General features: G+C 43.8%; 1 protein-coding gene across 1 annotated transcript in view; it reads right to left on the reverse strand.

The window, feature by feature from the left end:
- The window catches only part of SPATA17 (spermatogenesis associated 17), a 124438-nt gene that overhangs the window by 111615 nt on the left and 388 nt on the right, over positions 1 to 12435 (reverse strand). Inside the window, exons 2-3 of the mRNA XM_018567105.1 lie at positions 8205 to 8294; positions 4527 to 4608 (exon numbers count right to left, since the gene is read on the reverse strand). Coding sequence (XP_018422607.1) covers positions 4527 to 4608; positions 8205 to 8294 — 172 coding nt within the window. The remainder of the gene's footprint in view (positions 1 to 4526; positions 4609 to 8204; positions 8295 to 12435) is intronic.

Here is a 12435-nt window from a genome sequence, read left to right on the forward strand (position 1 = left end):
CTAGTGACTTTCTTTTTTTTTTTTGAGGATGTCTAAATGTTATCTACGGTCTTTTAAAAGCTGTGCAGATATAAATGTGAATGTGGTCAGCCTAATGCAAACAAACATATCTGTAGGTGTAAATTTTAGGAACACGGGGCCTATTTATAAAGGCTAATACACACTTTTGCAATAGAGCTCATTGCTTTCTGCTTAATGTTATGGCAGGCGGGGAAAGGTACCCCAAAAGTTGGTCATAGCAGAGGTGCCCATAAACAAGACCATAAGCATCTTCATGAGCATCTAGCTAGTTCTTCAATTAATAGATATTTATTGGATAATAAATCGACATAACAAAGATTATATGGTATATATGCTGTAGGTATTATATTACGCATACCACGAGACTCTGCCACATCTCAGTGTCTCTCCACAACCCTCCTGAAGTGGCCGGATAGAGTCACGAAATGCGTTGAAACTGTGTTTTTTATGTCAATTGATCATCCAATAAATACATACAGTATTAAGTGAAGAACTACCTAGATGCTCATGGTCTTGTTTTTGGACACCTCTGCTATTGCCGACTTTTGGGGTACCTTGTCCCAAATGCTACAACAAACACTCCCCAGCCACCAAGCTCTGACCAGCATCGACTGCGACCACACCAAAGATCTGATGACGAAAAAGACGTCCTCTGTGCGGGGAGAGGTATATTCCCCGAACAAAACAAATGGCAAACGCACTCATCAACTCGTAACCAGATTTAAAGCAAGGTGCACGTGGAAAGGCTTTATACAGTTTTTTAACCTTAGCAGTTAGAGAGGTTTTTTTTGCATGCTGGCTGGTCAGTGTGCTGGGAAACTTTTTGCTGTTGTACTGTATAAATCCCTTCCATGTGCACCTTGCTTTAAAGCTGGTTACGAGTTCATGATTGTGTTTGCCATTTGTTTTGCTTCACTGATTTGGTGCACTGACACACTGGGGGTCTCAGCTGCCGTTGTGACGTGCGAGGTCCCTTGTGTGTCCCTGTGCCTTTAAGGAGGTTGGGCTGCCTCCTGGCGAACCTGCACCCAATTTTATATTTTGCTACATGTGCTCCAAGATGATGACTCTCATAGGTTAGAGTTAGAACCGCACTACACAGAGGGGCCTTGACGAGGCAGTGGGGCTTTCACATATTCTGTAGAAGACGTGTATCTAAAACCTGTTTTTTAAACTTAGCGGTTATACAAGTTTTTTTTTGCATGCTGGTGAGTGTGCTGGGAAACTTTTTGCTGTTGTAAGGTATATTCCCTGCACGCCTTCTTTGCATGGTTGCCTGATATCCCTAATGGGATGTCCCGCAACACCTATGACATGGAATTTCACCATACCATATAAACTACTACACTAAATCAATTCTCTACTGGGACTTCTGTCCCTTTCTTTTTTCTTCTCCCCCTTTTCCTGGAGTCTTTTTCATTCTGCTTAATGCATGCAACTCACATCAGCGCATGTTATGTGTGTTACCACATTGTGGTGCCATTCATTTTGAATGCCACCCCAACAGTCTAAGGCAAAGCAGATCAGACGCACATGTGTTGCAGTGCACTACAAAGCAAGGTAACGCACTACTACGCTTTGAGGTGCACTGCTTTGTAACAAAATGCTGCATGATGTGTTTTTGGGTCTGTTCCTGGGCGTTAGCACCCCTGAAATGCAATGCATGTAAATGTGTGCCACAATGTTCCCTTGCATGTGTTAATGCAATGCACAGGAAAACAGTAGTGTGAATAGGCCCTAAAGGCTGTAAGTGGTAAGTTTGCTATTTTCTTTTGCTTGATTTATTTCTAAAACCTCATATGGGGTTGAGTTACAGTTAAGGGCTGGTTCACACTACACAGGTGACTCGTGTTATTCTGCCCAGACTGCAAGGGCACAAAGAAAACTATTGTAAGGTGGGTTGCAGTTTATTGCAAAAAAATACACAAAAAAGGTAACGAGTGGCTTGTAGTAACACAAGACACTGATCCTGAGTGTTGGATGCCTGATTCCCCACTTAGTGTTGTGGGTCCATCTAATGGTTCCTATGTCACTAGTGTGAAACTACCCTAAATACACCCCACACAGACCCACAACCTCTAAGTAAACAAAGAAAAAGTAGACATTTTTCTATGTGCAACTTTTTTAAGTTCTGCAGAATTTTGCTAACAGCAAAATCGGCATTGTGTAGCAAAATTGACTATCGCCACAACCACTCCACTCCACTCATCCTTAGTTGTAACATAGAATGTATGACACAGGGTGAACGTTGCAGCAGGTCCAGCTGTCCAGTGATCAACACAATCAGTAGACTCATCAGTGACCAATCTGTCCACCTATGGTCACCTTTGCGCTCCCAGAAACTCCAAAAAGGGACTTTTGCTTCACACCGCAGGCACTGACAGGGTGGAAAGTGTGGTGTTTATTTGCTGGTGTAAGTTGAAAGGAAATTGCACCATGGCGTTATCTGAAACCAAAACATCAGCTAAGGTCACCTAGACAGGTGAGAAGAGAGTGAGGAACCAGAGGGGTTCCCAGGACAGACAAGATTAATGCAGTCTGCTATGACCTCGGACTAGAGGACAGCGTTCAGGGGTGCCACTTCCAGCCCGGTATTCCTAACTCGACAAAATCAAGGCCGATAGATCAGAGCGATGTTGACAAACCACAATTCCTGTGCACATATGGGCGCCGCTTATGATGAGCTTTTATTTTCTGCATCAGTGCTAGTTTTATTTCTCCATTTTGGATATGATCATTAGGGTGATTTATTAGCAAGTAATCACAGGCATTTTGTGCATATGCTTTACCTTGTTTGCTGGCAACCGATACCTCTCTGGCTATTAGCGGAGGAAAATGTTTAAAGTGACCTACAAATTTATCTCTACACTAGAAAGAGGCAAAGACTGAAACATGTTTTCAAAGCCCGCCTGACAAATCCATTCTGTCAGCAAGTTTAAACGACAGTCTGTTTTTTTGTTGTTTTTTTTTGTTTGGATACTTACAAGGAGACGGCAATGAGTGTAACTCACTGCAACCAAGTATAACATAACAGTATAACAGTTTACTGCTCTAATTCGAAATGTGGAATCTCATTGGCTGAAATCATTATTGTTTTTTTGTTTTTTGCACATCGTGACTGACCAATTAAAAGGCAGGGCCAAGAATATATCTTTAGTTTGGGTTTTAGCTCTGTGCTTTAGACTTAAAGTGTATTTCCACTTAACATAAGAGACTAGATTAACCAACATCCATATGAAAACACAAACACACATATGCGTTATTATTTATATGGATGCACCGATACCGGTACTTCCTCTAGCATGGAGCCGGCTTCCTGATTGCTTGGGTGGAGTATCATTACCTGCTGCCCGGCTTCTTGATTGCCCGGGAAGCCGACTCCATGTTGTTTGGATGGCTCAATGTTGATTGGGTGGGAAGCCGGCTTCCCAGCCAATCAGCATCGAGCTGGCTGTTTGGTCGGCTCGATGTTGATTGGCCAGAAAGCCAGCTTCTCAGTCAATCAGCATCAAGTTAGCTTACCGGCCAATCAGGAAGCTGAACGGCGTGTCATTACCCACTGCCTGGCTTTTGATTGCCCGGGAAGCCGGCTCTATGCTGTTTGGCCGGTTCGATGCTGATAGGCAAGGAAGCTGGCTTCTCAGCCAATAAGCATGGAGTTGCTTCCCTGGCAATCAGGAAGCAGGGTGGCGAGTTATTACCTGCCGCCCGGCTTCCTGATTGGCCGGGTAGCTGGCTCTATGTTCCCTCGCGGCCCTGCCGGTAAAAAAAAATCTCCCTCTGACTGCAAGCTCCGGTATTAGGGAAGGTATTGAAGCTTACTCGGGTATCTGCACCGATAACGATACTAGTATTGGTATCGGTACATCCCTAGTTATTAATTATCGGGGTAACATACACTTTAAGTATAATTTACTTTATTATGCCAAATGAGGAGATCTGTTGTTTGAAAAATTGTAACTGTGCTAGAAAGTTAACTCAGTTTGCCTGATTATATAAAATCTGATTTGATATAAGTTAGGCGTCGGCTGTAATTTTTAATGACCGTTGACAACATGGTTCCTGGGATTTACCCAGCCCTGCCTTAAAGCTACATTATTGTATATACAAAGTCATAATTATTTGGTCTGTCAGGTTTTTAATGGATTCATGTTTCCCAGCTGGAGGAATTCACCCTATTTATTGTGGGACAGAAAATCCTGTTCCAGTGGCACCTATTCAAGAGGGGATTTTTTTCTTATGTGATGGGAAATCTCCCCATTGGGACAAACAAAAGAAACCTCAACATTACAAAAATGTTAAATATATCTTTCACATTATAATTTTGTTAATCAAGCCTCTTATCAATCATTCTGTAATGTGGGGCTTGCCTCCCCCTGATCTTCCCTGCATTGCATGCAATCTTTGGGGTCTACAAAATCCCTTATGCCCAGCAATACATAATTCCGTAACTGCCTGCAAATGACCAACTAAATTATTTGCTGGAATCTTGAGCTCCCCATTACCTTCACTTTTTTTCGGAAATACTTTCTTGCTAGATAACCACGCCACCATTTCTGGATCACAGTCACCATTCGGTTCAGGTACCTGGCATGAAGATATGAGGAAACTCTTGTTAGATATGTAGTATATGCACACAGTCCATTCCTCACACTAATAGCTGGGATCTGATTATCAGTTTAGTACTTTAATTTTATTGTTGTTTTTGAAAAGTACAGGCCAAGCACATGTTGCCTTTCACTGTCTAACTTGGTTGGAAGCTGTAAGTGAAATATGTTGCGCTAGGTCCGTGTTGCAATTACTGATTAGCAATCATGTGCCTCAAACCTGAAAGTGATAAGCAGGGACTTAGAGTGCAGTCCCTGCAACTCTATTAACCCCAGCAAAAATATTTTAAACTCTATAGTGATAGCCAAGGCTAAACAGCTTCTGCTCACCCTTGTGACAGGGAGTGATATTCGATATAGTGAACCAATATTAAAACTTCCTTTTTTATAAACACATGTATCCACTCTAAACGTGGAATAACACTGAGAATTTGGACTACTGTGTATCACATACCAAAGATTCTATAGTGGATAAAAAACATATCTTATGTGAGCACCTCAATATAAACGTGATGAATGAATCTGCGGATTCTATATATAAACCATTACAAATAAAGTGAATCAGTGACTCAAATTTAAAATTCTTAGTGTTATTCCACTCTAAGCCCTCGTTCATACCTGAACGTTTTGTAGCGCGTTCTACGCTCGACGAACGCTCTACAAAACGCTCAAAAATATAAATCCCATTGTATTCAATGGCCTCGTTCCCACCTTGGCGTATTTCCGCCCGTCCCTAACGCGCTACAAAACGGCCCACGCCTGAAAAGGTACAGGTACTACTTTGGGCCGTTTTGTTGCGCGTTTCCATTGGGCTACAGCCAAGTAGCCTTCGGAAACGCGCGACGGTCGCGCAACTTTTTTTACCGCGAATCGCGGTACAAAAACGTGCGACAGACGCGCATATGCAATACGCCTAGGTGTGAACGAGACCTAAGTCCCTGCTTATAACTTTCAGGTTTGAGGCACATGATTGCTAATCAGTAATTGCAACACGGACCTAGCTCAACATATTTCACTTACCATTTCACAGGTTTTATAACCACACATTGTTGCGGCTGGTTCACTTTAAACACACATTTCTCCTAGTGCGGGTTTTTTTGTTTTTCTATCACTTGGTTGGAAGTTGGAATCTGATTTGTGCACAGATAATGCGCTGTGTCCTTTGCTGTGAATGATACCCAGTGTTCATCTTCAACTGGAGCCATGGGTTGAGTCAATCACTGGCTCCTAGGATACTTCCAAAAATGAGATCTCCCTACAATAGCTGTTCACTGTCGATTGACCACCTTGGCATTTTATATATTCCAGTTCCTCCTGCATTCTCCATAACATAAGATAAAAATGTAACAGGGAGGATAAGAGACCCCTCATATTGGCCACAGGAGGTGTATAGGAATTCAACCACAGAGATTTCCAATGGGGTCCAAGAGTTATAAGTCAGGGGTCTATTAAGGTCATGGTATAGCTAGTAGTAGTTTGTCTCATTCAAATGTACTTGTTCTATAATGTTGAGGACATTTCACTACTCCTACTAATGTAAATGAAACTCTCATTAGAAATGAGCAAGCTACTTGGATGCATACTGAAATGTCCTCAACATTATGGAATATGTCTATTTGAATGTTCTAACTACTACCAGGTAACCTGTTAGGTAATTTATCCAACATTGACCAAAACTAAAATATAGGTTTGGGGTTGTCTGACCTTATAATTTACACAATTCTTAAAGTGACACAAAACTCAGGAGTTAAATCTTAAAATACATTCAAGTACCTTAACTATCAACAAAAATGTATCATATTTGTGTATCACTCGGTTGTAGATCCTCCAATCATCTCTGAATTGGTGCTGACACTGTCCTTCCTTCTGGAGGGTGAATACTTTTGTTCCCCATGGTCCCTGTGTGTGTTGTAAAGTAGTCACCGCTCCAAGCTCACTCCTGTGATGGACTACAATCTCAATACAAATAAGTAAACTAAACATGAGATTGTAGTCCATCCCGGGAGTGATCTTGGAGCGGTGACTACTTTACAGGATTACAGGACCTTTCTTCTCAGTCCATTTCAAATAATCAATCTGCCAGAGTTTAACTTTGAATTGTTTGGGCCTGTAGACGGGTATAAATCTTATATTGGGAAACATGATGTTTTTGTGGGTTCCAGACGTCATATAAGCGATTACACACTATGCAGGTCCATGTAGCAATTAACTACTAAACAAATAACTGATAAAATACAAATTCTAGGTGGCTCGTTCTCCTATCTCAGCTGTTGTCCAGCAAGGATCCTGAATAAACTTGAAAGATATACATATAGCCAGCAGGGGGATAAACTAGAATGTGGCTACCCCCGCACTGCAAGGGTTAACTGCTTGTTTTTGCCTGGGTGCTAAAATACAAAAGGTATACTCACCCGATTCTTGGAGTTGGCTTTTTCTTAGACCGGTCCTTCCAGCCTCTCTCCCCTTCTGCGGTCTAAGAACCCGTAAAGCATAATATTCTATACATAGAAGGGAATTTATCAAAACTGAAGCAGACAAAATCTGGAGCAGCTGTCTATGGCAACCAATCAGCTTCTCTCTTGGCTGCCATGCACAGCTGCTCCAGATTTTGTCTGCTCCAGTTATGATAATTCCAATGCTGGAGTGTAGGAGGAGACAGGTTTTAGCGAACAGAGAAGCAGGGAGCCGGGAGCCTGCTCAGCGGTTTAGGTGTGTATAACTTTATTTTTTAGCACCTATACTAAAACAACTAGTTAACCCTTGCAGGCCGGGGGTAGACCCAATACAAGGGTTAATACAAGTTTTGCCTGGAGTTCTTCTTTAACAATACCCTTCACTGGAAACACCTGAACTCAATCATTTGAAGGACTGACCACATACTTCTGGTCATATAGTGTACATAGATTGAAGAGTCAGACAATTAACACCCCTTTACTGCCAGCCCAAATGGCATCAAGAGGAAATGGCAGATGCCTCAGTGCAAGTCAGGCAAGGACTGAAGAAAATGCCCGCTGCTTGACACCACCAGGGGTAGTCTTAGGGCATTATGAAGAATGCTTCACACTTGTACTAGAAGTGATCAGTGTCCCGGTCTACATAGTATACACCATAGGACCCCTAAGTCCCAGAGGGCCCTTGTGCAGTTGTAAAGTCTGCACAAACTATTTGTCTGCCCCTATATACAGTGGCTGAGTGTTTGGCACTTTGGCTAGCAGCACTGGGGGGGTCCCGCTTCAATTCCCAGTCAGGACACTATCTGCAAGGGGTTTGCAGGAGTTTCCCTGTGCTTGCGTGGATTTTCTCCCACACTCCAAAGACATGCTGGAAGGTTAACTGACCCTGTATGTCAGTGCAATAGAGACCTTAGATTGTAAGCTCCTTGAGGGCTGTACTTGTAAAGAATAAAATATACTCTTTTTTTATCTTGGGGCCAGTTTACCTGATGACACAAAGGCCTTTTGCACTGTAGCATTATGACACTTATTGATACCACCGTGTGATTATTGAATGGTTGTCAAAGTGTCAAAAGCATACACTATGACAGTTCTAGCAAACGCAAATAAAGAAGAGACTTACCTGAGATAGGCTCTCACCCTGCATCCTCTAAACCAGCTCTGGATCACCACTGCAGCAGCGTACTCTGCCGGCCTGTTCTCTTCAGCAGCTCTGTAAAAGTCAAATTCAAATTTCCTGACTTGCAATTTTTACAGGGATTTTATGGTCTCTGTCTCTTTTGTTTTTCAGATTTATATATGTATACATACATGTGTGTGAATGTGATCAGCTTAAAGCAGAACCCTGGGCTGTTTCTCTCAAAGTCCCTCTGAATGCTTAAAACAATGGCTGCAATACTCACCTCCTCTCCGACGCTGTTCCCTGCAGTACCTCTTCTCTGCCGCAGGATGTCCTTAGTCTTGTGCCATTCAATTAAGAAGACTGAGGACATATTGTGAGTGCATCGTAAACCTGTACCATGGGATCACCATGATGCCCTTCACATAAGGTGTATAGATACAGAGAGCAGCACTGACGTCATCACCTTTCTCTGCATTATTGAGATGGGCCGAGATAACATCTGAAGACGGATGCATGTCACATGACTGGCCTAGGAACATCTGGAAACAGGTTAATATATATATAAAAAAAACATAAATATTATTACTCAATAAACTCATGTGCAGTGTGACTGACAGAGGGAGATCTCCCTCTGACCCAAAGTTCTGGTATCGTAGGTAAGTATCAGAGCATTTGAGCAAATACGAGTACTCGCCCAAATACTCAGTATAGGCACCGATATCAATGCTAGTATCGGTGCATCCCTAATTATATATATTAGAGGTGCACCGAAATGGAAATTTCAAAAACGAAATTAAAAAAAATTGTTAGGCCGAAACCGAAAATGTTTTTTTCTTTTCATTCATTCAAATTTTTTAAATACTTTATTTTTTATAAACTTTTTAATATTTATTTTTATTTATTAATTCATTTTTTATTAAATATTTTTATTTTTTACTTTACTTTTAGGGGCTTCGGTGAAATATTAGGGGTCTAAACAGACCCCTGATATTTCCCTTTTAAAATAGAAAAAGAGATGGAGGACACAGAGTCCTCCATCTCTTTTTCTGCAGCCCCTGTTATCAATGGACAGGAATCCTCCATGAGTGTTCCTGTTCATTCATAACATGAGGACAGAGTATGCTTACTATAACCACAATCAAGAATGAACAGGAGGGGATGTAGATCACTTCCCATTCATTCATAATTGAGGATATAGTCAACATACAGTGTCCTCAATTATCTACAAACACTCAGCGATCACTGATCTTCTTCCTGCCACTCACTTGGTAATGAGGGAGCATGGAGCCAGCTTCCCGGCCAATCAGGAAGCCGGCCGCCGTGTAATGATTTGCCACTTGGCTTCCTGATTGAACAAGCTCTCCAATCACAATCTGGCCAATCAGGAAGCCCGGCGGCGAGTCATTGATTGGCCAGAAAGCCGGCTCCATGCTTTCTCGTCATCTGGTGACCAGAAAGCATGAAGACGACTTCCCTGCTAATCAGGAAGTCGGGTGGCAAGTCTTTACGCACCGCATGGCTTCCTTAATGGGACTTCCAGTATCGGTATTCAGTATCAGCGAGTACCGAAAAAAAAATATCGGTACTTGCATCGCGGCTCACTTATTTGCAGGGCTGAAGGGGGCATGGTGGGCCATTGAAGTAAATAGCACCGTAGCCACTCCCTCCGGCCGCAATGCGATCGCCCGCAAGGCACCTTGTGCCTGCAGTGCATTCGGGTGCGGTGCGATCAAAATAGTGCTTGCAGCATTTTTATTGCACCACACCCAAACGCACTGCCTGTACAATGTGCCTTGTGATCCCGTGTGGGTGATCGCATTGCAGCCAGAGGGCGTGGCTATGGTGCCATTCACTTCAATGGCCCGCCACTCCCCCTCCAGCCTGGCAAAAAAGTGAGCCAGCTGCAATGCGGGCAGTGCGTTCCGGCCAGAATCGGACCGGAGCACACTGCTTATGGTGTGAACTAACCATAAGCCCTGTGTCCAGTATACATGTGTGATTCGTTTTGGAAAAATTAGTTTTCCGGACGAAATTTCGTTAGCGGTAGTCTGTACGCATTTTCGTTTGTGGACAAATTTTCATTGCAGCAAAGTGACAATGTAAAAAAATAAATGTTAATGTCACTTTGCTGCAATGAAACGAACGATACGAACATGAAACGGAAATTAACATTGGTACCGAATACCGCTAACGAATTTCGTCCGAATCCCGAAATAACGCAAAATCCGAATCAAAACAACATGAAACTAAACAATTTTTTTGCCGGTGCACATGTCTAGTGTCCAGTGGGTCACGAAGCCCTGCGTCCAGTGGGTTACGAAGCCCTGCGTCCAGCAGGTAATGTAACTGTGGGGGGGGGGACATTAGAGTGTAAGCTGCTATGTACAGAGACTGATGTGACGGGGGGGCATTATAGTGTAAGCTCCTCTGTACAGAGACTGATGGGACCGGGGCTGCAACAACTGTCGGTGCTGCAAAATCGATGATGGAAAATGTTGTCAACATTTTCCATCATCGATTAGTTAGCTTACGATTAGTTGCCCCTGTTTGGCGGCTCCACACGCACCGCACGCTTTACGCCACACCTGCTCCCCGCCTCTCAGCTCTGAGCTCTCTCCCGCCGCTGCCCGCCAAGATGATCACGTCGTTGCAGGGAGATCCCAGTGTGGGGGAACGGCAGCTGCCGACAGTCCCAAGATCTCGGAAGAAAGTAAAGTTGCTTAAAGAGTGTGCAGGTAAGAAAACCGGGCGGTGCGGGGGGGGGGGGGCCCTAGCCTAAAGCCGTGTAAGGGGCCCCGAAATTTCTGATGGCTGCCCTGCACCTGCCGATTATCGCATGATTTTACGTTGATTAGCAGGTGACTTACGAGCATATTGGAAAACCAGGCGAAAATCGTACGATTTTCGTCGGGTTTGTGGCCTGCTCGTAAGACAAATGCCCCATGGACCAGTGTGCGCAAGCGCACACTGCCCGCTCAGCATTGCAGTCATCGGAAGCCCGCCCGTCAGCTGGACGGGCTTACGATGATCGCAAGTACGATCTGCCTGTCCAAGATAGGCAGATCGTACGTTTTTTTAATTACCTTACAACCATCGCAAGACGAAAGTGTTGCGATGGTTGTAAGGTGTATGGCCAGCTTAAAACTGAGTGAGGAACAACCAAAGTCTGCTACTTAGGTGAGGTTGTGGAAGACAGTTTCATGCCACAGGTCATACACCATGGCAAGACTGAGCACTGCAACACGGCACAAGGTAGTTATACTGCGTTAGCAAGGTCTATCCCAGGTAAAGATTTCAAAGCAGACCGGGGATTTAAGATGTTCTGTTCAAGCTCTTCTGAAGAAGCACTAAACAACGGGCAACCGTGAGGACCGTAGACGCAGTGGTCAGCCAAGGAAACTTAATGCAGCAGATGAAATACACATCATGCTTATTTCCCTTAGACATCAGAAGATGTTCAGCGGCACTGCACCGAGCTAGTGGAAACCAGTGGGACCCAGGTACACCCATCTACTGTCTGGAGAAATCTGGCCAGAGGTGGTCTTCATGGAAGAATTGTGGCCAAAAAGCCATACCTCCAATGTGGAAACAGGGCTGTGACTCAACTATTCATGAAAACATAGGAACTGGGGTGCAGAAAAATGGCAGCAGGTGCTCTGGACTGCTGAGTCAAAATGTGAAATATTTGGCTGTAGCAGGAGGCAGTTTGTTCACCGGAAGGCTGGAGAGCGGTACAATAATGAGTGTCTGCAGTAACAGTGACACATGGTGGAGGTTCCCTGCAAGTCTGGGGCTGCATTTCTGCCAATGGAGTTGGAGATTTGGTCAGGATCAGTGGTGTCCTCAATGCTGAGAAATACAAGCAGATACTTATCCATCATGCCATACCATCAGAGAGGCGTGTGATTGGCCCGAAATTTATTCTGCAGCAACGACCCCAAACATACAGCAAATGAGCGGTACAAAGAGCAGCGCCCAGCGGGGAGGAGAGAAAGAACGAATGCACCGCTGTATCGGCCAGAAAATTGCACTTTTGGCATTATGCCAAAAGTGCCATTTTTGCCCGATATCTTTTCGGCGGCCGATATATCGGTGCATCCCTAGTAAAAACTGTGGCAAGAAGTCCAATATTTTAGAGTGATAACCGAAACAGGAAGATGGGGAAAATATTCCTATGAGGTAATGGGGGACACGCAGAAATTTCCCTCACTTTAGAGATATCTCTTCTCAC

The sequence above is a fragment of the Nanorana parkeri genome, unplaced genomic scaffold (assembly GCF_000935625.1).
Source record: "Nanorana parkeri isolate BGI_ZX_2015 unplaced genomic scaffold, ASM93562v1 scaffold1006, whole genome shotgun sequence".
Classification (NCBI taxonomy): domain Eukaryota; kingdom Metazoa; phylum Chordata; class Amphibia; order Anura; family Dicroglossidae; genus Nanorana; species Nanorana parkeri.